Source organism: Pithys albifrons, chromosome 8 (assembly GCF_047495875.1).
Source record: "Pithys albifrons albifrons isolate INPA30051 chromosome 8, PitAlb_v1, whole genome shotgun sequence".
Taxonomy (NCBI): Eukaryota; Metazoa; Chordata; class Aves; order Passeriformes; family Thamnophilidae; genus Pithys; species Pithys albifrons.
In genome coordinates this window covers 20,965,321-20,991,924 of record NC_092465.1, presented here as the reverse complement: position 1 = coordinate 20,991,924, position 26,604 = coordinate 20,965,321, and the positions used below count along the sequence as shown (strand labels likewise).

The following is a 26,604-nucleotide window of genomic DNA, read 5'->3' as shown; positions in this document are numbered from 1 at the left end:
TAATAAGATGACTACAGATAATGTAGTAAAAATGAAATGTTTTCTTGACTACATGGACCCTTGTCTTATGAACATGTAAGCCTGGACATAAGCCCATGCTTAAATTCAGCCACTCAGGCACACCTCGGTAGTACCAGGTAACCAACTGTTAAATCATCAGTTGGGCAAAGCTTCCTGAGAAAAAGGCTTTGTTTTCCAAGTTGCCTATAAAATCCATGCTTTGCAACGTCATGTTCAAAGGACTCTTGTAAGTCATCAAGGCTGCTCTGCTGTTACTACAAGTAATGTGTCATAAAAATACATATGTAAGTGTATAGAATCACAACAAAAGACCATTTTGATGTCCTGCTCTCATTGGTTTTACTGAAGGACTCACCTAGTGACTTAACCTTTCTTCTAATTGCCATCTGATTTTACTGATGGCTAAAATTGTTCTACAATTCAAATAGTTCTTTTCTGACTTAATACTTGAATACTTATGTGTTTAGAGGTTGCAATTACACAAATATTTATGTTAAAATGAAGTGTTCCATTACATGAGATTTATAAATTCAATAAATACATTTCTGGATTTTGAGATAAACTTTTGTTCTTTACCTTTGCTTTCCACATCAACCAGAATTTGAAAATGTCCACATGTCGACCACACTGTATTGCCTTATCCCCGGTGTCATAGGAGACATCGTACTGTTTGTCTGGCTGGAAGAGATAACCTGCACACATCTGATTGCAGCCTTGAAGTATACCCTGTAATGAACAACATGTACTTATATGACTTACATAGCATATGTCATAAGAAACTGGAGACATTAATAATGTATAAAGATGTATTTCAAACATATGCAGAAGAATTGTTCTATAATGGGCCATATTATAACTTACTGACCTTGTTTTCTAAACCTGAGCCACAGAACCAAATTCACAACCTAAGGTGGTTCTCTTAGTTTTCCCTGAATAGTCATATGGTTTTACACACCCACACACCCATACTTGAAAAAACATTCTCCAATTAATTTCGATACTTAGTTTGTGATATTAGTGTTGTCCACTTCAATTTGTAAGGTTATGTTCTTAACACATTTCAGATTTGTTAAATTACACACTAGAATAAAGTCTCTCAGTGCTACAGAAAGCTACATGAAATGCGGTGAAAAAACTGAATTGAAGGTTTCAACTTTGTATATTGTCCAGCTTTATAACACTTTACACTAGTGATAAATATAAGTACAGATTACCTAAATCAGACATTTTTTGCTCACAAATAAATAGGGTTCACAAACCAACAGAAATCTATGGATTACTGGTAAAAATCTCTGAAGGAAACCCTGAGAAGCAATTTCCTGTATGTTACACAGAAGTCTTACACACGTGACATGTCTAAGTGGTTTGCCTTTCCTTTAGAGTTTATTGGTGGTTTCTGGAAGAAGCTCAAAGACACCAGTTTGTCTGATAAATGCAAGAACACCTATCAAAGTTCTCATATAGGAACAAAAACTCTTGCCAAAGTCCTTCAATAGATGGCACAATAAGCATGCATGCCACTAAACAAAGGCTATTGCTTCCCTCCAATAGATGCGTTTTCTAAAGGGAATTAAGGGCTGCAAACTTCAGTTTAGAGATGAATCAGCTGGAGACCAATGACAGACCTAGGGCTGGAACTCCCAACTCTTCCATGCTAATTCAGGGATTACTTCTTCAACTAAATTCTTCTTCAAGTAGCAATTGGCATGCCAGAAATTAGTGGACAATATAATTAGTCCTATCCACAGATGATATGACTTCTTTTTTAATCAACTAAGGAAACTACTCATTGCTTGAAAGAAATAACACACTGGTTTTGTTTTCATTGATGACAACAAAGAACCTAAATGAAAGCCCTAAAAATTATAGAAAGAGTCATAACATTTTCTTTCCAACAGAACTGAGAAACTTTTAAAGCACTGTGTAAGGTAAAAAAATTGCTCTCTATTTAAGAAGTTTAGACTCTGTCCAAGTACTGAGACCAAAGGTGTATGTTCAATATGTCATAGGAACAACAGGACAGGTGCTCAGATGAAGTATATCAGCATAGCTCTATTGTTGCTATTAGAATGTGCAAAGACCCAACAGCTAAAGATCTGACCCATACTGTCTACAGCTTTAAGCAAAAAGCCCCCCAAACCCAGGAAAAATAAAACAACTCCCTAAACACAATGTAAATCCACACAATCATTCCTTCCAAAAAAAAGTTTTGAAATTAAACAGATTTTGCACTATCCTCTTAAAAAGTAGGGCTTGATATTTACTCTTTTAATGTTTTATTATTAAATATAAGGCAGACCTTCTCCCGGACAAGAATGGCAGAACATTGTAACAACACTCCCATCATCTTGTGTGGATTCCAAGTGACTGAGTTGGCTCTGCAAAAAAATTACATATTCAGATAGTTCTGGAAAACAAAAACAACCTGAAGCAATCACCTTTTTTTTCTGCTTTCAGCTGGAAATATATGGAGTTTTGACCATGATGATACCACTGAGATTATTACTGACTCAAGTGTCTTCTTTCCCAGCTATGCTGTCCAGGAAAGGATTTGTTTTTGTGTTAACATTGCAATGTCAGATATGTGACTAAGTGTGTATTATTGCTAATATCAGCTAATCAGTAACAGACTAATTAGCTGATACGGTAACATCATCCTGAGAAGATGCTGCTTCTAGGAAGACCACTAATAAAAATAACAAAACCAGTTTGACATGTTCTATCAGCTCAAGGTACTGACGGGGAAAGTGATGGTGTCAGAGAATTTAAGGGACTGGTACAAATTCTAGGAGAATACATGTTCTTTACTGAACAGCTGCTGGAAAAGTAGAAAGCAAAGGAAAAGACACTCTGCATACTTACCTGCTTTCACAGTTAGAACCACAGCTCTACCCCGTCATGCCCAGACTGTTAAAAGGCTCTAAAACTTTACATCATAATCCTACCATTCCGTGTGTAAAGCTTAAGACTTTTTATGTGTAAACACAAATGAATGCACAAGATCACCTCCTTTACTAGTCAAACAGATGAGATGTTCTGTATTTTTAATATACTATCCTAGGGAGCTTAATGGTGATGCTAAAATAAATGTGCCAACATTGCACATCCATTGACCTCTTCACCCTAGGTAATTAATTGTCTCCTTGATTCAGTGCATTTTCCAGAGAAGCAAACTGCATAATGGTTTTTCACAGACTATTCATGTCTCCTTACAATGGGGTTGAAAGAAAATTAAAAGGTATTTCCTCCTCTTGTGCACCTTGCTCTCAGAGGACACAGATACAACCATAGTTCCTCTGTTTCAAGAAACACAATGATATCTTCACTCCATTGTGAGGAACACTAATTTCTGAATACAATTCCAGCCTCTGCCTGCAGGTTAGACTGTAGCACGCTAAGTCAAAAGAACAGTGCAGTCTATGCTGTACCTGCGGAGCTCACCATCACTCTAAAATGTCCTGCTTATGCAGTGCAAATCAACAGATATATAGCTCATACTTATGAAGCACTTATCTTTTAAAAAGCTCTACTAACAGTTCAGATAGAGTAGACAAGAAACAGAAATTTATGTAACAGCTCCTTTCCTTTTTAGAAACACCATGGCTTCAGTTTAGCACATTTATTTAACTTTCAGGGTTCCAAACAATTTTATTTTTCCCAAGGAGCATTAGGTTTGTTTTAACATGAAGATGCCACTCTCCTTGGTGCAGCCAGCCAGCCAGAGGCTGTTCTACCACAAGTAACCCCAGCTCTGTACCACGGCATCAAGTCAGTCCTACATGCCAGTGCCTCTGAGCAGCCTCAGCGCTGGCAGCAGAGCCCAGCTGGGCCCACAACAAGCAATTACACAGTACATGTGGGCCCCAGCCCATGTTTGAAGATCCATATAGCTGACTAGAAAAGAAATAATTTCACGCTTTGTGGCCTGCTGCCTTCTCTATTTGTTTAAAATTAAAGCCTTAATTAGCACCTCTGGGTTGACCTCAGGTCAAAAGAGGTGTGCCAAACTCCTGTGGCCAAACCTCTGTAACTTAAGAAAATTATTTTACAATGCTGACCTCATCCTAGATGTGAGTGACTGGCAACTGGGACCGGGCAGAGTCTGATAGGATTCTGCTGCCTCAGAGCACACACCACACACTGCCGTCCTTGCAGCGGAAGGGTCCGTGTGGTTTTGCTGCCTGTCTTTCTGCACACTGTTCTTTACAGTCTACTTTGTCTTCACTTACTGTATGAGATGCCCAGCATCAGGAAACCTTGTTTTCCCTAAGGAAGAGCATTGGTCACTGTACTCATTCTACACCTTTACAGGGTGCCCAACATTCAGCACGGTTGACTCAAGGAGGCAACTTGGTACTAATTTAAGAGTACACAGATAAAGCTTACTTCAAATATTTTTTGGTTCCCTGAGGCTGATATCTGCAATGATGAAAAAGATCTTAAGTTTCTGGTTCTTTGTTTCTTTTCTGATTTTTTTCAGATAGACAGTGTTTTATGATAGAGCAGTTTCAGAGGAAATCTAGAGACAAACACACCCATGGGGTTATAAACATAGTATCTTCTACAGTCTTGTCATCACTGGATATGGGAACAACTGTGCCGAAGGCTACACCTGGAATGACTCCTCGGTCTGAATTGTAAGAGGCAGTGGGAGGGTCACAGTCTCACTCTGCCATCACTATCAACACAAACATTTAGCCTCTTTAAATTTGGTTCAATTATTTATTAAAGGCTGGCTTCTGGTATCAGTGGGCATCTTGGCAACCTGGGTTATGTACCAGGGGGGAAACACGTGCTCTTTTCTAGAGATTTCATCTGGCCTTCTACAAGAGCTTCCTTTTCATTTCATGTAATCTCACGTGGCACCAACTCATAGGCCCCTGTGCCCTGAGACATGGTGTCTGTAACCCTTTCTGGCCTCCCTGTAAATGACCTCAGACTTCTCCCTGACACAGCTTTGTGCTATCATGGTCCTCTCCAGTCTTATAGGTACTGAAAGTTGTCCCTAAAAATTGCTGCTAATTCAGTTTCTCATTCCTTTCACTGTTGTATACAAATACATTTTTTCTTTGTACATATATAAACAATATAAAAGCAAGCATATGTGTGTGTATATATATATATGTATATATATAAACTTTCATTTATAGAACACTCATTTTCAAGCAGAACATACACTTTATTTTCTGGAAAAACTGCAACCATCTTTCAGGAGAGAACCTCTATGAATCCACGCTCTGTCATGGCTTCCCCTCATGGGAATCCATGCTCAAACACCTTCCCTGGATTCCTAATTTATCACTGCTATTCTCAAAGCCCTACATTTCAGAGATTGTTTAGCTCTCACACTTATTTTTTTTCCTCAAATCCTTCTTCACCCATTCCAAGACTTATGATCCCTTCAAAGATGAGAATAGAACAATTTCCCTTCCTTTTTACCAAGTAATATCTTTGTCCTCCTTCAAATCAAATGAAAGCTTACCTTTTACTCAATGGTATATCACTGTTTTCTTCTGCAGCACTATTTCAGTCTTCCTAGTCACACCTTTCCTGTCTGTCTTGCTTTTTTTAATATAGTGTTTAAAGTCCTTAATTTAGCAAATTAGTATTTTCATGAATTTGAGAAGTGTCATGTACCTTACAAAAATACTTTCATAACAGTATCACAAATCAGCACCGTGCAGTACCTTTCTATTCCATTCAATTTATGCCGATGCTTTCGGGACATTAAGAGTCCACCTCCCCAGGCAGCCTGGAAGAGACAGAAAAAAGAGAAGACTGATTTTTTTAAAAAAGCTCGACATATTTTAATTTACTCAGGATCTAGTAATAAATATTTTAATTGAAGACAAAACAAGTGTAAGAAAAGCTCCTCTTTTGCTTGAATAGCAGCACTTTTACAGTTACTTACATCTACATGGAGCCAGAGGTTGTATTTTTCACATATATCTGCAATCTCCTGTATTGGATCAAAGGCTCCATATACTGTTGTGCCTGCAGTTGCATTTACAAAAAGAGGAATGTATCCCTAAAATAAAAATAAAAATATTAAATATAAATTCCAACCTCTTTCTTATTTTCCAACCTTAAAAATGTTTTTCTTCCCATGTGAAAGGTACACATAAGCAACAGAAGAAAATAACTTATCATATACATGATAAAAACAAACTGTTTTTATTGTATTGTAACTTCACAAAACTAACTAGCCAGAAGATAAAGAGCATTACTTTGTCTAATCTTTTTCAGTGAGGAGATTCAAACAATGGTAGAATTCTAGCAATAGTCAAGTAAAATTGTGACTTTTACAGCAGTATAAAAGAAAATTAATTAAATGTGGTCTGTAAGTTGTGATTTGAAAGCCTGAAATTGGTCCTTTAGTCTTTATCTACTAATAAACAGAACGAAGCAGAACAAAACAATTCAAAACACGAGCAGTAAATGGGGAACTATCTGATTGAAGAAAGACCGTTTTGAATTAGATGAAATAAATGTGAACTGCAATTTCATAGAGTGCCCAAATGGAAAGAAGTTAAGAAATAAAAAAATAATAATCTTGATTGCTCTAACTTTGGTTGCTTTGTACAAAATTAATTGATTTTTCACTGTGTTGATTCAAGAAATAACAATTAATGCCTCAAAAAATTAAGCTTCCTGTCTTTATTACCAACTCTGCAGTATCACACATGAAATCTCTATAATTTTTAGGGGTTCTATCGAATTTTTTATGGTTTTGTCTAAACTTTGAAGTTTGGATAAAAGTAGCTTTAGTTTCATGTTTTCATGCTTATTTCCATTTATTTCCCAACAGAAAGTTATTTTTAAAAGGCATGAAATACAGATGTGGTTGAAGAATTAAAAATACTGTTTTAAAACAGAAAAGGGAAACCTTAGCAAGACATACAGATACTTCACTAAACAATACATGAATGTATAAACATCCGAAAATATTATTATGATATTTATATCATTATAATATTCTCCTTAATGTCGGCCCTCAGGCTTCAAAGGAAGAAGTAATTTTACTAAGGCAAGCATCTAAGCACTGTTTTTTAGAAACACAAACCTTTTGTTTTGCTTCCAGAATTTTTGCCTCCAAATCAGCTGGTATTATTTTGCCTCTAAAATTATTATAAAAACAAAAAGACAATTAAAGGATGTACATGGAAATACTACCTACAGTTGAAATACTTTAATAGGATTTTCTCAACAGGCCATTAGTAACTTGACACACTGTACTGAATCAGTCCTTAAACACAATACAACAAATTTAACAGGTGAACACATTTAATCTATCAAACCCTTAGCATTCATCCTACCTTTCATTGCATTTTATCAAAATAACATTATCTGTTCCAAATCCAAGTGCAGCTCCGGCTTTCTTTATTGAGTAGTGACTCTGCAGCAAACACAAGAACGTCAAATGGAGTAGTGGTTTAATGATGAGGTATTTTCACACCATACATCAACAAATTAAGAATTAGCAGTGTATGAAGCTCACATGCTCTGAGGTAAAGAGAACCAGTTTAGGGACTGCAGCCATGCCTTTGGTTTTGACTTCAGGGAAATACTTGTAGCGTGCAGCCATTATGCTGTACATGTTGGAGATAGCTCCTCCTGTGAATGAAGAATTGAATGAATAATAAAATAGTGATAATGAAAAAATGCATATTCTATTAAAGACATACAAGTCTCATTTGCATAATGCAATGAAAGTGGCAGTGAACTATGAAAAAATATCTCAGAAATGCACAGGCATCTGTTTAAATAGCATAGGACAGACCATCTGGAAAGTGAGAGTGATAGAATTTCCAATCCATCGTCTTTCAGTCACTAACATTTCGTAACACATTCCCAAAAAGTTCAGCTTTCATTGTGTGGCTTTTGTATGACAATTAGCAGGAACAACAGGAACTTATCAACTTGTCTGAGGCTGAAGAAATGTCACATATTGGATGGATTTATCCCACCTTACTGTAGATATAGAAGTAGATGCCTTAAAGATTTCTACAGCTAAGCTAGTTATTCTAAATTTCCTTACAGTCAGTTAAGGGAAAGAGGCATTTCACAGGCTACAGTTCAGCTAATCTATTTTGACACTTACTTTTGAAGAATTTGAATTGAGGAAAAGCACCTATTTCTCTTGGTTTGCTGCTAAAATAGCCCTGGACAATTATCTCAGTTCTTTTGATGCATACCTCAAGCTTTAGTAAAATCAGTCTCATCCATGAGTCTAGGACAACTTCTTCCTCTAATGTTTTTTCATTCATGAAAACACTGAGAAAGATCTGTATTTTTCTAGCAGATAGGACTGGAGATCACCAAGTGTGCATTCCTGGACTTTATGTGGCCTGTTCCAAAAGGAGGTGATATTGTCCTTTATCCTCTGTAACAGGATGGTGTCCCCTCATGCCAAACCCAGAAATCTGGAGTTCTGCTGGGCACCCATATTGTCCACACATTGGCCCAGGACTTCCACATGATTCATCATCAGTCATATCTGTCACTGCTCTCTGCCTCTATGTCACTTTCCTGTGCTTTGTCTTGGTCTTTATACCGGACTTACACTTGTGAATCCAGTCAGATTATCTCCCAGAGAACATGTCCCAGAAAGTGCCAGGTAACCACAGCCTTTTCCTGACTGTGAGCCCAAATCCTCACTGTCTACCAGTCAGTACAGGATTTTCAAGAACTATTGGTCAGCAGGAACTGTGGTTGCTCAGCACCTCCAGAAATGAAGCACACAAAAGGGGTGTTTAAATGCCTGACTATATACCAGAGCCCATAGTCAAGTTTTAAAATGTTGGCCAGCCATGATACGTAACCATACAGAGAGCTTTTCTGTGGGATGTTTAAACAAAGCATTCCTGCTTCTAAATATCTGACTCATTACTTTGTGTTGCAGATAGTCTGGATATTCAGACATAGGCTATGTTTATTTTAACTTTTGAAGTTTTACTCAAACCATAAGAACAAAGAAAACCTCACCAGGTGAGAATATTCCATCACCATCTTTATTTGACCATCCGATAATCTCCCTCATCTTTCGAAGTGTTATTTGTTCCATGAGGACAAAAACAGGGGCAATTTCATAGGTAAACCTGCATGAAAAAAGCAAAACAAACAAACAAAATCATATACAGATTCTAAAAACATGCAATAAATCCCCAGTCTATGATTCTTTGTAAAAGTACTTGAGGTTTCTAAAAGTTTTCCTATAAGCTGGAGTTCTGATACTGCAACCTTTACCTAAGCAAAAATCCTCAGGAAGATAATACTGGAAATATTAGTGAATGAAAACTGCAGTATCAGTTATATTGCAGCTTTCTATATAGTGAATGTAAGACCTAATGTTCACCATCATAGCACTGCTGACTGCTGTACTAGATGGTCCTGTTTCCCAAAGTGCGAGTTCCACACTTGTGGAATAACACCCTGCCAAATCCTTATGAAAACAGTGAACTTCATTGACTAAACACAACCACAATGAGAAGTATTGAGCTACGGTTTCAAAGTCTAAGTACAATTAATTATGTGGATTTATTTTGTTGATGATCTCCAAGGACAACTTATTTCTACAATACAGTGTAATCAATAACTGTCAAGAGTAATTATAAATGATGATTTTCTAATTACTAATTACCAAAACCAAGTCAGCAGTCAACTATTGTATCCCCTTAATGAGGGGAAAAAAACATTACAGGGCCTGCTATGCCCCAATGGCACAGTCAGATACATGGATGGAAAGTGACAGTCATACAACTGGTTTTGGTGCTCAAGGTACGTGGATAAATTGCTGCTGCTGTAAACAAACTCTGCTTGCTGTGTATGGGGGAAAAAGGTAAGGAAGCAGGGAGAAACAAAACAACCAATCCGTGATTTCCAAAGGAGTCAACAGAATATGACATCCTGACACTTCATATTTGACTGATGTCTTCAACTTAAATAGCTTTGTCAAAAGGTATGTGTTGTCTCTTTAATACCAAAATGATATTTTTGGAATAAGTGCAGCACACTTGAAGGAGACATGATATTAAGAAGAAAATAAGTGTCTGAAAAAGCTTGTTTGTTTTTACAGCTACAGTGGGTACTTAAAGTGTCAATTTTTAATTCAATCTTTGTGTATCCTTAATCCATCAAAGAAACACCACCACCATTTTTAAAACATTCCTTTAAGATTAAACACTTGCAATTTGTTTAATTGTTATAACTGCTATTTTCAGAAGCCAAAATACTACTTATTTTGCTTTTATTATCATTAGAACTGCCAGAGACATTTGAACATGGATCTGAAATTTGGGCACTGCCAGTATTTACAAATAGACAAAATTAATAAACTGGTGTCTGCTAATAGTGGGGTGGGGATTGGGGCATGGTGGTGTTTTGTTTTGTTTTGTTTTTAAGCACTACAAGTCTAAAATGTATTCCAGATCAACTGAAATCAACAGGAACTTGTCAGTGTACAGATCACTGCAACTCAAAACAAGATATGTTGAAGTCAGTGTGATTTTTTCTCCACCAGTTAAAACACATTTGAATTTTATCCTGAGACTTTGCACACTGATCCCTACATGATTCCCAGAAGGCTTATAGAAAAAAATATATAATGTTAAGCAAATTTTTTGCATATAAAATACCAAGTGTTCACAAGGGGAATTTTGAGTATACCTAAGTGCAAGTAAAATAGTATTTATTTATTTTATTCTGTAATTATTTTCTGAGTCTCCAAAAACTGAAAAGAAATAAAGGACTGCACAAGATTATAAATTGCAAGGCCAATGCAGCTATATTAGATTATGACTATGATTTTACCAATGACATCTTGCTGAGGTTCATTCCAACATACTTGTTTTAAATTTCAATGATTTTGAAAAGTTCAATTAAACACAAAAAATATGATTGGCTTAGAAGGAACCATCTAAATTTAGAATCAATTTCTTGACACAAAATGCTGATTAGATTTTTCATACAGTTACAACCTTTACAGGCATTTCTATGAATTAACTAGAACAGCCATGAGTCTCAGATCTTTACTAACAAAATAAATAAATGGCTTTTTTGGTAGGAGCCAGTGCTGGCTTAATTCTGCTCTCAAATAAAGGGCAAAACACTTTATCACATCAAGTCATTCCACCTACCTGTTCTCCTGTTTACCAGTATGTAAAAAGCATTCTGAGAATAAACATCAATTTCCTATGTTACACTTTCTTAAGCATATATGCATGAAACTGAAAACACCAATATGATTCTCATGTTTCGGCTAACAGTGGGCACAAAGAGAACTTCCAGGTATTATTATTGCTTCCTAACCTCCGTTGACTGCTGCATGGGGAGAGAATGCTCTAGAACTGGAAGAATAACAGCAGCTTCTGAAATTTCCATCCAGAAGGTCTCATGATTAGTGATTGAGCTATGAATAACACATTGATACATTATTTCCTAGTCAATGTGGGAAGCTTATTATGTTAAATTTTATACATTATTTTCACAGTGATATTTAAGTAACATTTCCTAATAATAATTTACATTTTTAAAACAGTACAGAAGTTTTGATTACTCAAAACGCAACTGCAAAATAAAACCCATATTTTTTACTTGTTCATAAATATTTTAAGTATTGTTTGTTGTGGAAAACAAAAAAATGGCAAATGGAAAACATTCCCTACCATAATTCAATGCTACTGTCACTTGTGTGTTATGTGCTTATGTAGCTGTAATAGGTTAGAACAGTTCATAGGTAAAGGTCAAAAGCTGCTCTTGTGTGCTGCAACACTGCTGAAAACAAATAATATGCTCTCCAGAGCTTACAGAGACCATTTTAGATATTTTAATGACCTTCCCTGTCGGTTCTTTGAATTGTATTTTACAAACATCTTGCTTTAGCCTTACTTGCAGTTACTGTTATTTGAAAGCACACCATGTTGACCTTGGTTTGCTGAGAAAAGATCAATGTATTATTTTGCACTTACTAAATCTGATACAAGCAAATAGATACTAAATTGTCTTGCTCATAGAGAAGTGTTTTCAAGATATGTTCTTGTTGAAAACATGAACAAGTCAGACACCAGCTTTACAGAACTAGTTATTTAACAATTTGCTTTTAAAACAAACAAAAGAAAAAACAACCTCAATTAAAAAATAGTTACTCTTTAAGAGGTGCATAAATGAGTGCAATGTTCTTAATACCAATGGCAATATTTCCTAATCCTGTCACAGAGCTGAATTCTATCATGTCCTATCAGATTTGTGTAATTTCACTGTTTGCAAAATGATAACAAAACTGGGATAACTTAGTCAAAGGAAAAGGGTCTCGCAAAAAGTGACACTGGAATATGTTTTTGTCACAGAGAAACAACTTTCAAGCAAAGCTTTCTTTTAGAAATGTGATCAGAATGGTTCTCATTTTAATTGTGCTATTTAAAAAAGGCATTTAAAAACACTGTAGAGCATTTTGCAATACTCATTTAACAATCAAAATACATATTGCTGGGTTTTCTTTTAAACAGCTTTTAAATCTGAGTGTCTCATACTAATTTTTAGCAAACAGAGAACTAAATCAGACAATTATTACTAGGAGTAGGCTGGTTTTGGTTGCAGCTGATGTCACAAAACAGGCACAGCTCATAATCCACACAGAGCTGCCAGTAATCAGCTGTATTTAATGAGCCACGTACTCATGGGTTATTTTCCAATCTGTAGATACATTTCCTGTGTTCCAACAGTTAGCAACAAACTGCTCAAAACAGAGGGAGCTTTGGAGTTAAAACACATCCATCAAGTACAGGACTAAAACAGAGCAGTCTGTTACTCGTCTTTGGATTTCCATCACATTTTTGAGCATATAAAAATCAAAATATAAATAGGAGCTGACTAGATGGTTGGGTTTTCTTTAGTGTTTTTTTTCATTAATTACACTCATTAATTTTGAGGTCAAGAAAATTTAGGAAATGTTTATTATTTGTTACATTCAGATGTTAAATTTTACTTTGTTATACTTCCATTTATTCATTTACACACAACTTCATTAATCTTAGACTAATTCTTTCATTATCATCAAATTATTTTTCAATGTTACATTTTTAATCATCTTGAAGCTACCCAGAAGTCAATTCTTTACCAGCACATAAACAGGAGGTGTTGCCTCAAGACTGCTATCTCTGAAGTCAACAGGACAGAAAACAATAAACTTTTAGGTATTTTGTATTCTAGTGTTAATACATGGGTAGTTGCAGAGTTGCTCAGTCTGGAGACAAAGGTTTTTTTTTAAAAAAAAGGATAAAGAAGACTGGTCTAAATGAAGAAAAATAATTTCATGTTATTATATTAGAACAATCGTGTTTTTCTTACCATCCACTCTGGGATATTTGCCTCTCTATTTATCAGAAAGGCAAAACTGTTCAGTTTTGTATAACTATTTTTGCTATATTACTGCCCCATTAAGAAAAATATGAGACACTTCTATTGAAGATGCAGCAATCATCATTCAAATATGAAAATTATTCATGTCTGTAACAACACATATCTACCATGCTACATGGCAGCCCCTGTAAGCACTAGTCACAGACACTGTTGACAAGGCACTGCTTACATGTTTGTATTAGCAGTTGATGTCAGCCACTCCCCAGCCAAGCCAATAATGTCCAGGCCTGTGGACAGCTGATTGAAAAAGCGAGGATGACCTGGAAAGAGAATTGAGAGCAATTTAGAACAAACTGCAGTGGTATTTCTCAGATTTCAATTTTAAACTGTCCAGCTATTCTGACAAAATGACAAGTTTGCACTCATAACACTTGCAGCAAAGTTTTCAAACCTTACAGGGAGACCCTCAGCCAAGATTCAGGGGTGTCTTGTTACAAACTTGAAAAACCTCTTTGAAGGGAGCTCCTGTGTGGCATCATTAGCGTTTAAATTCAAGAGAAAATCTCAGAGACGACTGAGCCCGTAAAACATCTGCTGAACTTGCAAGAGGTTCGGCCAGCCCCAGAACCTCCCTCCCGACCTCGACCGTGCTGAGAACCCGGGCAAGGGTTACAAGGAAGGGAACCCTTGGCCGTAACAACCTGCAGGTGCTGTGTCCATTTACATTTGAATGGAGAAAGGGGAAGGCTCAGCCGCTTGGACTAGGACTACAGGAGGGAGGGAGGGAGGGAGGGGTGCGAAGGAGCCAGGGGCTTCCTGAGCTGCAGGGCCACGGGAGCGGCATTTCGCGGGGTCTCGGAGGAATATCCCGGGGACACGACCCACTGCAGCGGGGTGAGGGGGTCCCCCACGAGCTCCTCGGCTCGCACCCTTTCCCCACTTGGTTTAAAAGCTACGATTCACTTCCTTAAACAAAGGATTTGCTATTGAACCGAAGTAAATCATGTTCCTCCATTTCAGGCGAAGTTGCTTTCACAACTTTTATAAGCAATAATCCCGACTGCTGGGTGTTTAGTTTTCTAGCATGAAGAGAATAAATTCCAAACAACTGAACTGGGCTTTGAGGGGAGGTGGGAGGTGTCATGATTTAGATCTCTCTGCTCCCTGGGAAATGTCACGCAGATAGTACACAGAGGACGGCCCCCCAGAGGGGGAGGGTCAGCACTCGACGCCTGGAAGGACCCTGTCATGTCACATTCGGCTCAACACTGGGAAAAACAGCGTCTTTTGACATGAAGAAATAAATGTGATTCTGCCCCGAGCTATGTCAGCAGGAAATCTTTCTGAGGCGTGACCCTGCCGGCGCTGCCACATCGCGACGCTTCCCAAAGAGGATGAGCAGCGCCAGAGCTGCTCCCGCCCCGGGGAACCCAGCGGCTCGGGCTAGAGCCCAGAAATACCACCATGGCTTAGCTGTTTGCTTTGCAAATCAGCACTTCTCTCCCTTACCACGACGTACGGCCTGGGCATTATCTTAAGCGACATTTCGCTGACCTCCCAAAGATGTTAGCGAGCCTGCAGTTTCCCAAGGCTGGCCTGCAAATTCAGCCCCGGTGGCTTTAAAGGGGCCTCCTCCTGGAGAGAGAATGTGAGCTCCAGGAGCCTGGGAAGCTGGGCCGTCATACGGTCCAAGCAGATCATTTTTAAAGCTGCACCAGGTACTGCTTTGAACAGAGCTTGTGTCTGGTCGGATACCTGCCTGTTAGCTCCCGGGGACAGGTCCTGCTGGTCCCAGAAGAGCTCCAGGGCAGGTCGGGGTGAGGGGAGGAGGTTGCTTGACGTGCCGGCGCGATCGATAGCGGAATAAAGGTGCAGGCACACAGAGCGCAGCTTAGCTGCTGGTCACCTGTCCAACAACCCACGCCTTTGGGAGTGAATCGCGCTCACTTTTGAAAAAGTGTACAAAATCGAAGTATACTCCTGACTCCCCTGAATACATTAAACCACCATGGAAATGGGAAAAAAGGACAGAACGCTAACCGCCACACCTGTTGTCAAAATTTTGTTCCTTGAACGCACTGCATTGAGTTTTCACAGCTGCATAGGTAACCCTCGCAGAAAGCTGCACCCTGTCCTTCAGTAGCCATGGCTCGCAGCTGCCCAGCCAGAGACTGCCAGGCAACAGCCTCCCTGCCGTGCGAGCTCCCGCCGCTCCAGCTCCGTGGGGACACTGCCGCCCTCTCTGGGCGCTCAGCCGAGCTGTGCTCAAGAGGGCAGCTGGCCCGAAACGCTGGAGCAAGACTGGGGAGGGGAGACACGGCACCTGCTCCGTTATCACTCCAGTTCCTGACCTACTTGGGTACGTACAGCACTCAGGGCTTGTTGCCAGCCGAGATTTCTGTAGATACAGATGTAAAACATTGCAGGCCAAACAGCCTGAAAGAGCATTAACTATGCTCTAGAGCCTGGCTACAGCTCACCCGGTAAAAGAAGTGACTATAAACCAGCATTTCAGTCTGATTCTGAAGAACCTGGACATACAGGGCTCCTAGGTAATGGGCTGAACTCCACAGGGTTCTTTTATTGATGATTCCTAGCATTTCAGTCTCTTTTTCATTAAATGTCTGATGAACATAAAGAAGAAAAACTGCAAATTCAGTGTCATTTATACTCTCATTTACCTAATGATATTGCTCCCCAGAGATACAGACGGCTCGCATTTCATCAAGTGAAAGAGATTACATCTTAAAAATCTCTTGTTTCTGTGCTCTGCAAACAGCAGTGAGCCCTACCCGTTGCTCCGGATGGAGCATCAGTAACTAAAGTTTCTGATCAAAGACATTTCCAGCGCCCACAGACAGCCCTGGCGCCAAGCCTCTAGGGAGGCACAGTTCCAGGCGTGGAGAGGGTGTGGGTTTACCTCCTTGAGTTCAATCACGCTCGCTTCACCGCGAACCTGGGAAAAATCCCGGGAAAGACTCTCCACAGAGTAGTGTGCAAAAACCTACCTGTCCTCACTCCGTATTTCAGCGTGTCCCGGCAGTCCACCAGAATCTGCTCCAGGGACTCGGGGTTGTCTGAAAGCTCCAGGTTGAAGCCCTCCATGCCCTCCAGGAGCTGGTGTGGGTGGTGGAAATCCAGCACTTTGGTGGATCTGTCAAACGTCTTTCTCACGTAGTTGAGGAGGATGTCCACAACCTCCAGCAGAAATTGCATGGTCTGCTCCTCGCCATTCTTGGAGGGCAACAAATCTGTGGGACAAACCAGCTGTCAGCGCTTGCTTTAGGGAAGAGAAGCGGAAATGAACCAGCCTCGGCTGCCCGCAGCGTTCAAGGACCTGTAAACTGCGGCTCCAACGCAGCCTGGCTGCAGCGTGGCAGCGTCCCGACCCCTCTCGCCCAGCCGAAAAGGGCGATGCTAGCTCGTCCACGGCAACCGCAGAGGCACCTCCAAGGCGCCCCGGTCAGAAAGCTCACTCTGCAACTCTAACGCACTCGCCTCCCGCGGTCTCAAAGCATCCCAATTCCACACCTGCCTTTCCTCTGCAACGTCCCCACCTCCGCCCCGCAAAAGGATGGATTTCCCTTCCCCACTCTTGTCAATGACCCCGCACCAGCAGTCACAGACCGCTTGATTGCTATTTTATTAAGGAGAACATAAAATATAAAATTACTCTCCACCCGATGCTGGATTTGGAGAAACCTCAGAGCCACCTCTGGAGTTGAGCTGCAGAGGATCAACCCACAGTTCGTAAAACTGCACTTCAGGAAACCTGTATACATCGCCCATGCGAGTCCCAAGAAACACACACACACAAAATCAACCAAGCAAAAGCACCGTCTGAACGTGGCTGCACTTTCAAGGGAGGCGAGGGCAAGACTATTAAGGGACGTGCCTTAGCTGGAGCAAGGAAAAGCTGTAAAGTGTTTACCTCTGGCATACAAATTGGAGAAGTCTGTCTCGGTGCGCCGGAACCTGGATTCCTTCTCGCTGTTCTCGCACGCCAGCATGCTCTTGGAGGACTGCCTTTCCTTCAGGGCGCTGACAATCCGGCTTTTGTCTTCTAGGCTGTTGGTTCTCTGCAGGAACCCTACATTGTTATTGCAAGGTGCACAAGTTAGAGTTTTCTCTCTTCCCAGCATGTTTAGAAATACCTAAAGCAGCTCTCTAGACAACAGTTAAAAGCGGTGTTAGCTCTAGATCTGACTAATGAGGTCAGGAATAAGAGTATTTATGGGGATTATTTGCCTCCAGGAGGGAGAGTTCAAAATGCCATCAACTGCAAAAATGCAGCCATGCAAAAAACAAAATTTCGTCATTTAGTGCAGTGGTAAATTCTTATTAAGTCGATCAGACAGATTCCACTTCAGTAATCAGCCACTGGAAGAGAGTTCAGGATGAGTCAATGCTATTTCAGCCTGCAGGCGAAGTTTATGGACCTAGCAGACAGGGGCAATGATGTATGATTAAAATCAGGGCCATTTTCAGTTTTCTTCGTGGTGCTCTTACACACAAAAGGCATGAGAACAAGCAGCCATTCTAGAGCAGCCATCCTGAGAGTGCCAGAGCTCTAAGGACAGCGGCAGCACTCATATAAGCCCACCTTCCTATTATCAGTATGTATTGATGTGGATTTTCCACCGAAGAGATGCTTTGATACTAACACTAACCATTCCCAGAGGTTTAAGGAGCTCTGCTCTCATCGGAGACGTGTCTCTGGTGCCCAGGACCTGAACATGACTGCCGTTGTTATGTGTGACAGCAATAATAAACCCACTCACCCCAAGAATTATGGGAGTGAACGCCACGCAGGGTCTGGGACGAGTAACGACACCCCTCTACTTTAACAAGGAAGGGACAACAATTAATTTTCTGGATTTGGTCCATTAAATTTCTGACGCCCGCTAAAACACGCATGGTGTCGGGCTTTTAGTCATTAAAGGCACCGAATTTTGACCTCCCAGGTTGCAGCAAGCGCGTCTGTATGTTTGGAGGGGGCACTACGACGGCGCCCGTCTCCTTTATTCTTTCTTTTCTTTCAAAACAAGCAACAATCGAAACCAAGACTCGTCGCGGCTGGGAGTATCTGCCAGAGAGGAGGGCTTAGCAAGGTGAAGAACCAACATCGTGACTTCGCTCACCCATGTCCCGCGACGCCGCTACTCTCCAGCGCCCTCCGCTTTCCGGCCATGTGTCCCTGCTCTCCAAAGCCCCGATCGCGGACCGGGACTGCCGGCACGTCCCATCGGAGGCCCACTGCCGACCCACTTGGGCCCCCTGCAGCTTGGACAGGCATGGGGGCTATACCTCCGTGAAAGAAAAAGGAGCGACAGTGAGCCGCTGGGCCAATGGCTTCCGGCCACGGTACCTGTGCCTCAGACGCTGCTGCCAGCCGGACAGTCCCTAAAAAGCTACCGAAATTGAGGCACCCGGCTGGCAGCCTTTTCTGCTACAGTCGGGCACCTAAACGAGCCTTCAGGAGGGTCGCTTGCAGGCAAGTTTGTCAGTGAACATCTCACGTTTTGTCTTTTAATACTGATCTTCTATTAATTAGTTTATTTCTGTGATGCTTTTACGAATGGGAAAAAAACCTATTTTCAGGGAAACTCTTCGTACATAAGTTGAGACTAGCTGTCCAGGATCAATGACGTTGTATGTGTGTGTGTATGTATATATGTACATATTTAGTTTAGTTATTACTGCTTTTCGCGGTCCTTGCAGCGATTACTGGCTCCTGCAACAGCTAGTGCTGTTCGTCTGCTAATTAGGAGGAGCAGCTGATGTCGAAGCAGGTGCAATCTAGGCTGAATTACAGAGCGATCCTCTTTCATCAGGTCCTGTGGCTTCATTTTGCTTTATTTTTCCACCCGTCTCTTTTCCAGGCGCTCGGTGGCGATACTCAGTGGGATGAGTTCCGTGCGGAGAGATGTCTGCAGGAGCAGCGGCGCTCCGCTCCCGTCGAGAGCCGTGCTCCTCGCCGCATACCTCACGCTCTTCTCGGCCCGCAGAGGAGAGCGTTCCTCGGAGGCTTCGGTGGAAAAGGAGGCAGCGCTCCAACAACCGGGAAATACTGCAGTTGCCTCCAGTTCAGCTGGCATCGGGCCCAGCGAAGCAGTGGCTCCACTGAAGGATCTGACCTAACTAGGCGTCGGGGACACGGAGCTCAGCCCTTGCTCCAAGGGCTGCCCGGCGGTTCTTTCGCGCAGAGCTCCCCGTCCCCGTTGCCGTGTCCGAGCCCGGCAGCCGGGACCTGCTGGGGCTCGAAGCGGCGGCTCACGGGGCCCGTCAGCGAGCGTCGCGTGGGACTGCCCTGAGGAAAGAAAACAAAAGCCTGAAGGAGGATCAGGCCATCCAGCTGCAGGTAACGCCGTTTGCCCAGGTCCTCGGCCAGGGTGGCTTCTCACGGACCTGGAGAGTCCGTACAAGAGAGAGCCTACGGTGCAGGCGCAGCACCCGCTTTGGGGACGTCGGACTCTCTTGTTTTCCGAGTTCCTCCCTGGAAGGCTGGAGGACATTCCCCAGAGCCGACCCGCACCCCGGGCTGCAGAGAAGCGCGGCGGCCGGCCCTCGAGGGCTCCTTCCGCGCCCGGGAAGATGCGCATGACTGTAGGCGACCATTCATCTGTATCCTACATGAAAAATGAGGCGAGTGTAGGAGAGTTCCAGCATATAGCAACTCACGAAATAGCGTCCACGCTGCTTCTCCTGCAGCAGAGGAAAGCGCAGCCTTTCCCAGCAGTAGGTCTGTCCCGCAGGTACATTTTTATAGATGTGCTTTAAGAGACCGAGTTTTCAAACGCCGAATGAGACCAGACTGGCGACGGAGTCCCTCGGTGCGCAACGTGACCACAAATTCGCCGTGATTTCACATCAGACCTCGTACAAGGCAGGCGTGTGAATCCTACTCGGCCTCGCAGCCCTGCGGTGATCCTCAGCTTCCGAGGCAGGGACAGACCTGCCGAGTCCCGGCATGCACCGCAGCCGTCGGGTAATGCACGTCGGCGGAGACTGCGAGAGATCCTGGTCCTTCCCGCAGTCGGGGTGTTCAGCACCACCTACGTGACTTGGCGGCATAAATCTCACGGACGCCGGAGACAAGCCGGGTTTCTGACATACATGGCTGCCTTTGAAACCCCACAGTCCTGCGTTGCTCACTGGGCTTGGAATCATCAGCTGGCCGCGGCCAAGCAGCTGAAGACGCACCTGAGCAATTTTACTACGTCAGTATTTCCACTGATGCCAAGCAAATGTTAGCAGTGTTGGTCCCAGCAATAATAATTGCCGGGGTGGGAGTGATCCAGACACAGTGGCAAATCTGCCCATACTTTGCCCGCCGTGACAGTTCATTAAACCGCTTTAAAATAGGTTTGGTTTGGGGTTTTTTAAAGTGTATATGTGTGGAGATGAAGAATGCTGGGGTATGGCACTGGCCGGGCTCTTTTCAGGCAGTGGCTTCCAAACAGAGAGGAAAAAAAGCTAATCCTTAAATCTGTCAGTTATTTGAGAAGAAATGACATGCATCTTGGATACGTAATTACTGAAAATGTCAAACATATAATATACAACCCAATTGGAAGAAGCAACTCATTGTTCAAGACCTGACTTTTCTCTGAGGTCAATCCTTATTTAAAGTTTGCTTTCAAAGTTAATCGATTTCTGTGTGATACACACCGAAAGAACAATTCCGAGGTGGCTGTTTAGCTTTGTGAATGCACAATATTTAGGGACCAAAATGATGTCTTGTGAAAGGTAAGGACAAGGATATATCATCTGAATTGTCAAACATCAATTCGTTTAGCATGTTTAATTAGGATTCTTGGCAACCTTAATATTTCACTCTATATATTTACCAAAGGCAACCTTCCCTGTCTGTCCTTGTGAAGGTGTTCAATTCTAGTGGGAGGACACGTACAGGCAATTTGTGATCAAATCCAACTATTCTGAACCGCCACTGCTATTCAGGATATATTTTTCGTGTGAAACAGAAAACAGCTAGTGAAGAAGAAATGAACATCAAACGCAAGCCAAAAATACAGCAGTCCTGCTTGCTTTGAATTCCCTTCACAAAGCCTTTACTATACTCTCCTTTGCCCTTTTCAAATCCAAAATGGTGGAATATTTCATTTTCAGTGTATTTGGTCTCATTGAGAGAAGCTGCGATGTCCCTCTGTAACCCCGGTAGTCTAGCAACACGGAGCAAGCCTAACGGCGCGTTACTTTATCAGTTCTGCTTGCCGGGCTAAATTAAAATGATGGTAAAAAAGCCCATTGCTCCAGCCACTGAAGGGACTGGTAGGGAAACGGTCCATTAAACCCAGATCAGGAGCTATTTATAGAACTAAGCGACTACTCGTTAATGTCGCCAGCGGCTACCAGTGAAATCTCTAACAGACACAGGACTAAACATTCGCACCCTGATTCTTTTCTAGTCCAGACTTCAGGTAACAAAACGTTTAGTGAATGAACTTCGACTCGAGCAAGCAGGGAAAACGGCTTAAATACACCTTTGCTTTGAAAAAAGGTTCGTTTCTCACACGAAATAATTTCCCATCCCCTCCATAGAGGTAGATGGGAAAAACGGGGAATAATTTCTATGCATAGAGTGCATGGGCTGAACTGTATTATTCTCCCCATCAGAAAACGAAGATTTGACTGTTAGTCTCCAAAAGCGAAGGCTCTACTGAGAAATCTGGGAAGGAAGACAGCTTGTTATCTGTAAATGAATCTCTTGCTATAACATTGCGATCTGATTGTGCATTTGTTTCCCTTCTGCATTTCATGTGCCTGCGCGCTGACTGGCTGCCAGCGCTATCTTACCAGCACAGCAAGCTGACGAATTGCTCTTTAATAAGGCTCTCGTTAATCTTTTCCCCCCCGGAGATCCGTATTTTCTAGTCAGATAAGGTTGAAAAAATTCAGACAGTGAGAGGTGGCCAAACCCCCTCCCCCGGCGGGCCCTGCTCTTCCCCCGCCCGGGGCTCCCGTCGCCCGCACCTATCGGTGTGTAGCAGGAGGGGCAAGGGGGCCGCAGCCGTCCCTCCCGCGGGCCGACAAAATCCCGGCCAATGCAAACCCAGGGGAGGGCATAGTGGCGGGACCGGGATCGCCGAGGTGATCTCAGCCGTGCCGAGCCGAGCCGAGCGGAGCCCCCAGCTAAGCCCAGCCGTGCCGAGCGGAGCCCCCAGCTAAGCCCAGCCGTGCCGAGCGGAGCCCCCAGCTAAGCCCAGCCGTGCCGAGCGGAGCCCCCAGCTAAGCCCAGCCGTGCCGAGCGGAGCCCCCAGCTAAGCCCAGCCGTGCCGAGCGGAGCCCCCAGCTAAGCCCAGCCGTGCCGAGCGGAGCCCCCAGCTAAGCCCAGCCGTGCCGAGCGGAGCCCCCAGCTAAGCCCAGCCGTGCCGAGCGGAGCCGTGGCCCGCAGAGGGCGCTCGAGGCGCCGCTCGGGCTCTGGGGCGCTCAGCCGGTGCTGCCCCCGCAGGGGCGGGCACGTCGTGACCCGTGGAGGTGTGGGGTGTCGGATGGGGAGGCACAGACGCACTTACCGCATATCTTCAGCCCGATCTTCCTGGTGCACCCATGTGCCACGCCGCACCACGAGTCGTAAGCTGAAAGAGAGGGCAAAGTCGTACTCCTGAGTCCCCCTGCCCCAGCACGGCTTCATCGCCGCAAGAAACGGCTGATTCCCGAGCCCGGGGGCGCTGGGCGTGGGACAGCTGAGGCTCGGATATCAGGAGGTGACATGCTGGGCCGCCCAGAGGAGAGAGAAAGGCACTAGGGACCCAAGCATCTCATCATTTACTGGCGGGGCTCCAGGGAAGTGGCAGCTTAAAATAAAGTGGCGTGAAATGGGGTCACAAAAGAGTTCAGGAATTAATTGGGTGAAAAATAGTATTTGACTAGATAATCGGAATTGCATGACTGAGCTCCGGACGGACTGACGGGCCGCCGACGGTCTTACTAGGACCTCACCGGCAGAGGGGACTGGCGCTTTCCCAAGCCCCGGGACCCGCAGCCTGGACACGCCCCACTCGGCCCCAGCTGAGCCCGGGGGAAGCGGGGAGCGAAGCCCTGGGCCAAGGTGGAGGGGGCGCCAGGGGCGGCCCGGGCACGGCCGAGCCTCTCCGGCCCCTCGCCTGGCGCAGCCGCGGGTCCAGCAGTGCAGGGGGCTCTGGCCGAGCGTTGCGGCGTGAGGGCAGAAGTGTGAGAAGAACCGGGACGCTGAGGGCCCACCCGAGCCGGGAGGGCAGCGCCGGCTCCCGGGGAGGGGAGAGCAGGGGAAGCGCCACGGCTCTCCTGGCCGGGTGGAGGAGCCCTCTCGGCAGGGCCGCTGCCCGTGCCCGGGGGCGGGGAGCTGCTGCCAGCAGTTATCTTGTTTTAAGCCGTGTTGCCAGTTAATTCGATTTCTGCGTGTGACACCTCAGTCGAAGGCAGCAGTTCCTGTCATCCGCGCCTGGAGCGAGACCCAGTGCTCCCGTTCGCACCCTCCCCCGTTTTTCCAGTTTCAGAATAATGACAATAATGACTTCGATGCTCGTGCCTCGTGCGGGTAAAAGCTATTCCCCGCTCTGCTGTCCCTGACAACCTTTCATTTCTTACTGTTGCCCGCTCTTTGTCTCTGATGCTTTATAGCATCGAGCCTCTTTTTTTTTTTCTTTTACTATTATTTTTGTAGGCGACGATCTGAATTGCCTGGCAGGGCTATAAACTGATTCTCTATCCACCTGCAGCAGCCTTTGCTTCCCGCTCACACCTCAATAACTCAAGGCGAATTCAGAGCAATTAGTAATACAACGCTTTGAAAAGCTGCAATTAGCATCCAAATTTCGCTTGATTACAGGCTTCAGCCTAGGCTGAAAGGAAGCTGCAGCATTAGCATTTATAAAATCTAGGGGGGAGACACCCACTTTAAGACACTGGTGTACCGTCGCCCTTTAACGGATTCGGTTACTCCACACCTCTTACAATATATCCATTTTTGGCCATCTGAACGGTCAGTTTATTGTCTAAATCCCTCAAATGCGGCTGTGGCTGTAAGATAAAGACAGCGCTGGCCTCTAAGGTGGGCTTTTCCTCAAGGCGTTTTATTCGCCACGGACTAACTTCTCTGTTCCCAGTAGGAAGATGGTTTCTTTGTGTAGAGCACTTTCCGCACCTTGCTTAACGGCGCGGAACAGGGCTTCACTGATGTATCATTTCGTTTCGAAACTGGCCTTTCTGAGCCTAAGTGGAGAAAGCCTCTAAAACACTTTAAACGAGGAAAATATTAAAACCTACTTGTCGGTCGTAAATTAGGTGGGGTGGGGTCCGGAGCGTCGTTGGAGGATGAGGGAGCGGAGGAAGCCATCCTTTCAGAAAAAACCCAGTCCCCGGAGCCCGGGTTTCCTTGATATTTCTCTGAGAGGTGGGCAGCAAGGAATTTGCTGGAACGAAGAAAAGGAGGATTTAGTAGTCCGGTCTCCTGGAACACCACACCGAAGTCCCGTCCAGACGCCGGCGGGCGGCAGCCACGCAGGTCCCGGGGCGGCTGCAGGACGGGCAGGGGCCGACCGCTCCGAGAGAACGCCTCGGCAGGCTGAAGAGCAAAATCGTCCCTTCGCTGGATGCTAGGGCGCTACCCCCCGTGCCTGAATGACGGATGTGGCAGAGCATGAAGTCTATCGCAATCATATTGGTGGCCACTGAGCAGGGCATTTATATGGCTCTCGCCAAATGCAGATCAACGTGCAAAGCGGGCTTCGAAATCACCAGCCCAAACGACCTACAATCCCAAACGGAGCCCGCTTCTCTGCGTTACCAAACACATTCCAGGCTAAGCATGCAGGAAAGACTGACAGATAAACCCCAGCCACCACAAAGGTGCGTTTTGCCCAGGTCCAATGGCAGGAGCCACATATGTGCATTTGCACACACGTTTCAGCAAATCGGGACCAGTACGTGCTCCAGCACTAACCAGGGTTCTCCCGTACCCGCGCTCGCTTTCGCGGCGCAAATGGCAGGAGAGGCTTGTCTGTCTCGGGAAAGGAAGGTGCTGGACCAGCTCTCCCTCCTCTCCAGATGTTCAGCTCTTTCCTGGCGGACACGGCGCTCCGATAACCAACAGAAGATCGCTGATTGAAAATTGCCGGGTCAATGCCCGGCTCGTCTCTTTGTCCCCACGGCTACCTGCGATTTATTTTCTTTCCCTTGTAAAGAAAATGAAGGTCGGGGTAACGAACCAACGCTTTCTTTGTTAGCGGCTTTTTTCAAATCGGTAGCTACCGATTCATTTACACCCGAGTGTAAAGGCAGAGGATCAATGACTTCAATAGAAAACAGATATCTAATTCCTTTAAGACGAAAAAAAAACCACAAAGCAAGAGAGATTTTCGAGACAATGCCTGGAAGTGAAGTAACAGGTTAACACGATGTCTAAAGCGCTAGCGGTATCAAAATACCCGTTATTCCTCTATAGGTACGACAGCGAACAAAACCGATTTTAGGGGAAAACAATGCTCCAGATCCTGAAAGAGGTTCCCAAAATCTTGAAAAAATAGGATGCTGTTTAGAGGACACTTACCGAAGGAGCGAGCGGACACTCTTGCTGCCGTAGCCCAGGCAGGCAGGGTGAGTCTAGCCTGGGAGCGACCCGCCGCTTATAAACTCTGCCAGAAACGACGTCGGAATACCAATCGCGCCGCGGAATTTAATGCAAGATGACCTTTTTTTTCCCAGAAGTGCTCGGATTTGCTTTTTTACAAGCGTGAATCGCCGGCTGATCAGCTTCGACGCAGGCATGAGTCACAGGGCTGCCGCCACCCCCTCCGCGCCGCTCGCCACGGGGGCTGGGGACCGCTGGGGCGGTCGGCTGGGGCGGGGACGGGCGGCTGCCTCTGGTCCGCTTCGCCCCGGGATGCGGAGCTGAGTCCCGCGGCGGGTGGGGCTGCCCGGCCGCGCCTGGGGCGGCGCACGGGGCTGGGGTTCTACCGCGCGAGTGCCTCGTTGAACCCTCCCCGTGCGGACGGAGCCCGAGGCTTTCCCTAGACAGCACCGACTTGACCTGAGGTTACCGGCGGTGCTAACAGGCGGCAGAGCATCGCACACATCGACGGACGGCTGAGGCGACGGGGCCAAACTCCCGCCCGTCAGTCCCTGCGGCCCCGGCACTCCCCTGAGCCCGGTGCGGGCCATGAATGAGCCGGGCGGGGTCCGTGTGAACTGTAGCTTAGCAACACCCTCTGCCCTCCCTTCGCCGTG

General features: G+C 44.5%; 1 protein-coding gene and 1 long non-coding RNA gene across 2 annotated transcripts in view; one reads left to right on the top strand and one right to left on the bottom strand.

Moving 5' to 3' along the window:
• The window catches only part of LOC139675350 (uncharacterized), a 31,116-nt gene extending 24,525 nt beyond the window's left edge, over positions 1-6,591 (top strand). Inside the window, exon 5 of the long non-coding RNA XR_011698473.1 lies at positions 620-6,591. This is a non-coding gene — a long non-coding RNA (uncharacterized lncRNA). The remainder of the gene's footprint in view (positions 1-619) is intronic.
• Positions 1-26,209, bottom strand: part of GAD1 (glutamate decarboxylase 1) — a 31,374-nt gene extending 5,165 nt beyond the window's left edge. Inside the window, exons 1-14 of the mRNA XM_071562918.1 lie at positions 25,928-26,209; positions 24,646-24,791; positions 22,914-22,976; positions 17,309-17,467; positions 16,386-16,628; positions 13,607-13,697; positions 9,007-9,119; positions 7,520-7,635; positions 7,338-7,417; positions 7,085-7,139; positions 5,933-6,049; positions 5,709-5,773; positions 2,321-2,399; positions 598-747 (exon numbers count right to left, since the gene is read on the bottom strand). Coding sequence (XP_071419019.1) covers positions 598-747; positions 2,321-2,399; positions 5,709-5,773; positions 5,933-6,049; positions 7,085-7,139; positions 7,338-7,417; positions 7,520-7,635; positions 9,007-9,119; positions 13,607-13,697; positions 16,386-16,628; positions 17,309-17,467; positions 22,914-22,976; positions 24,646-24,715 — 1,401 coding nt within the window. The 5' untranslated portion in view covers positions 24,716-24,791; positions 25,928-26,209. The remainder of the gene's footprint in view (positions 1-597; positions 748-2,320; positions 2,400-5,708; positions 5,774-5,932; positions 6,050-7,084; positions 7,140-7,337; positions 7,418-7,519; positions 7,636-9,006; positions 9,120-13,606; positions 13,698-16,385; positions 16,629-17,308; positions 17,468-22,913; positions 22,977-24,645; positions 24,792-25,927) is intronic.
• Positions 26,210-26,604: the final 395 nt, after the last annotated feature.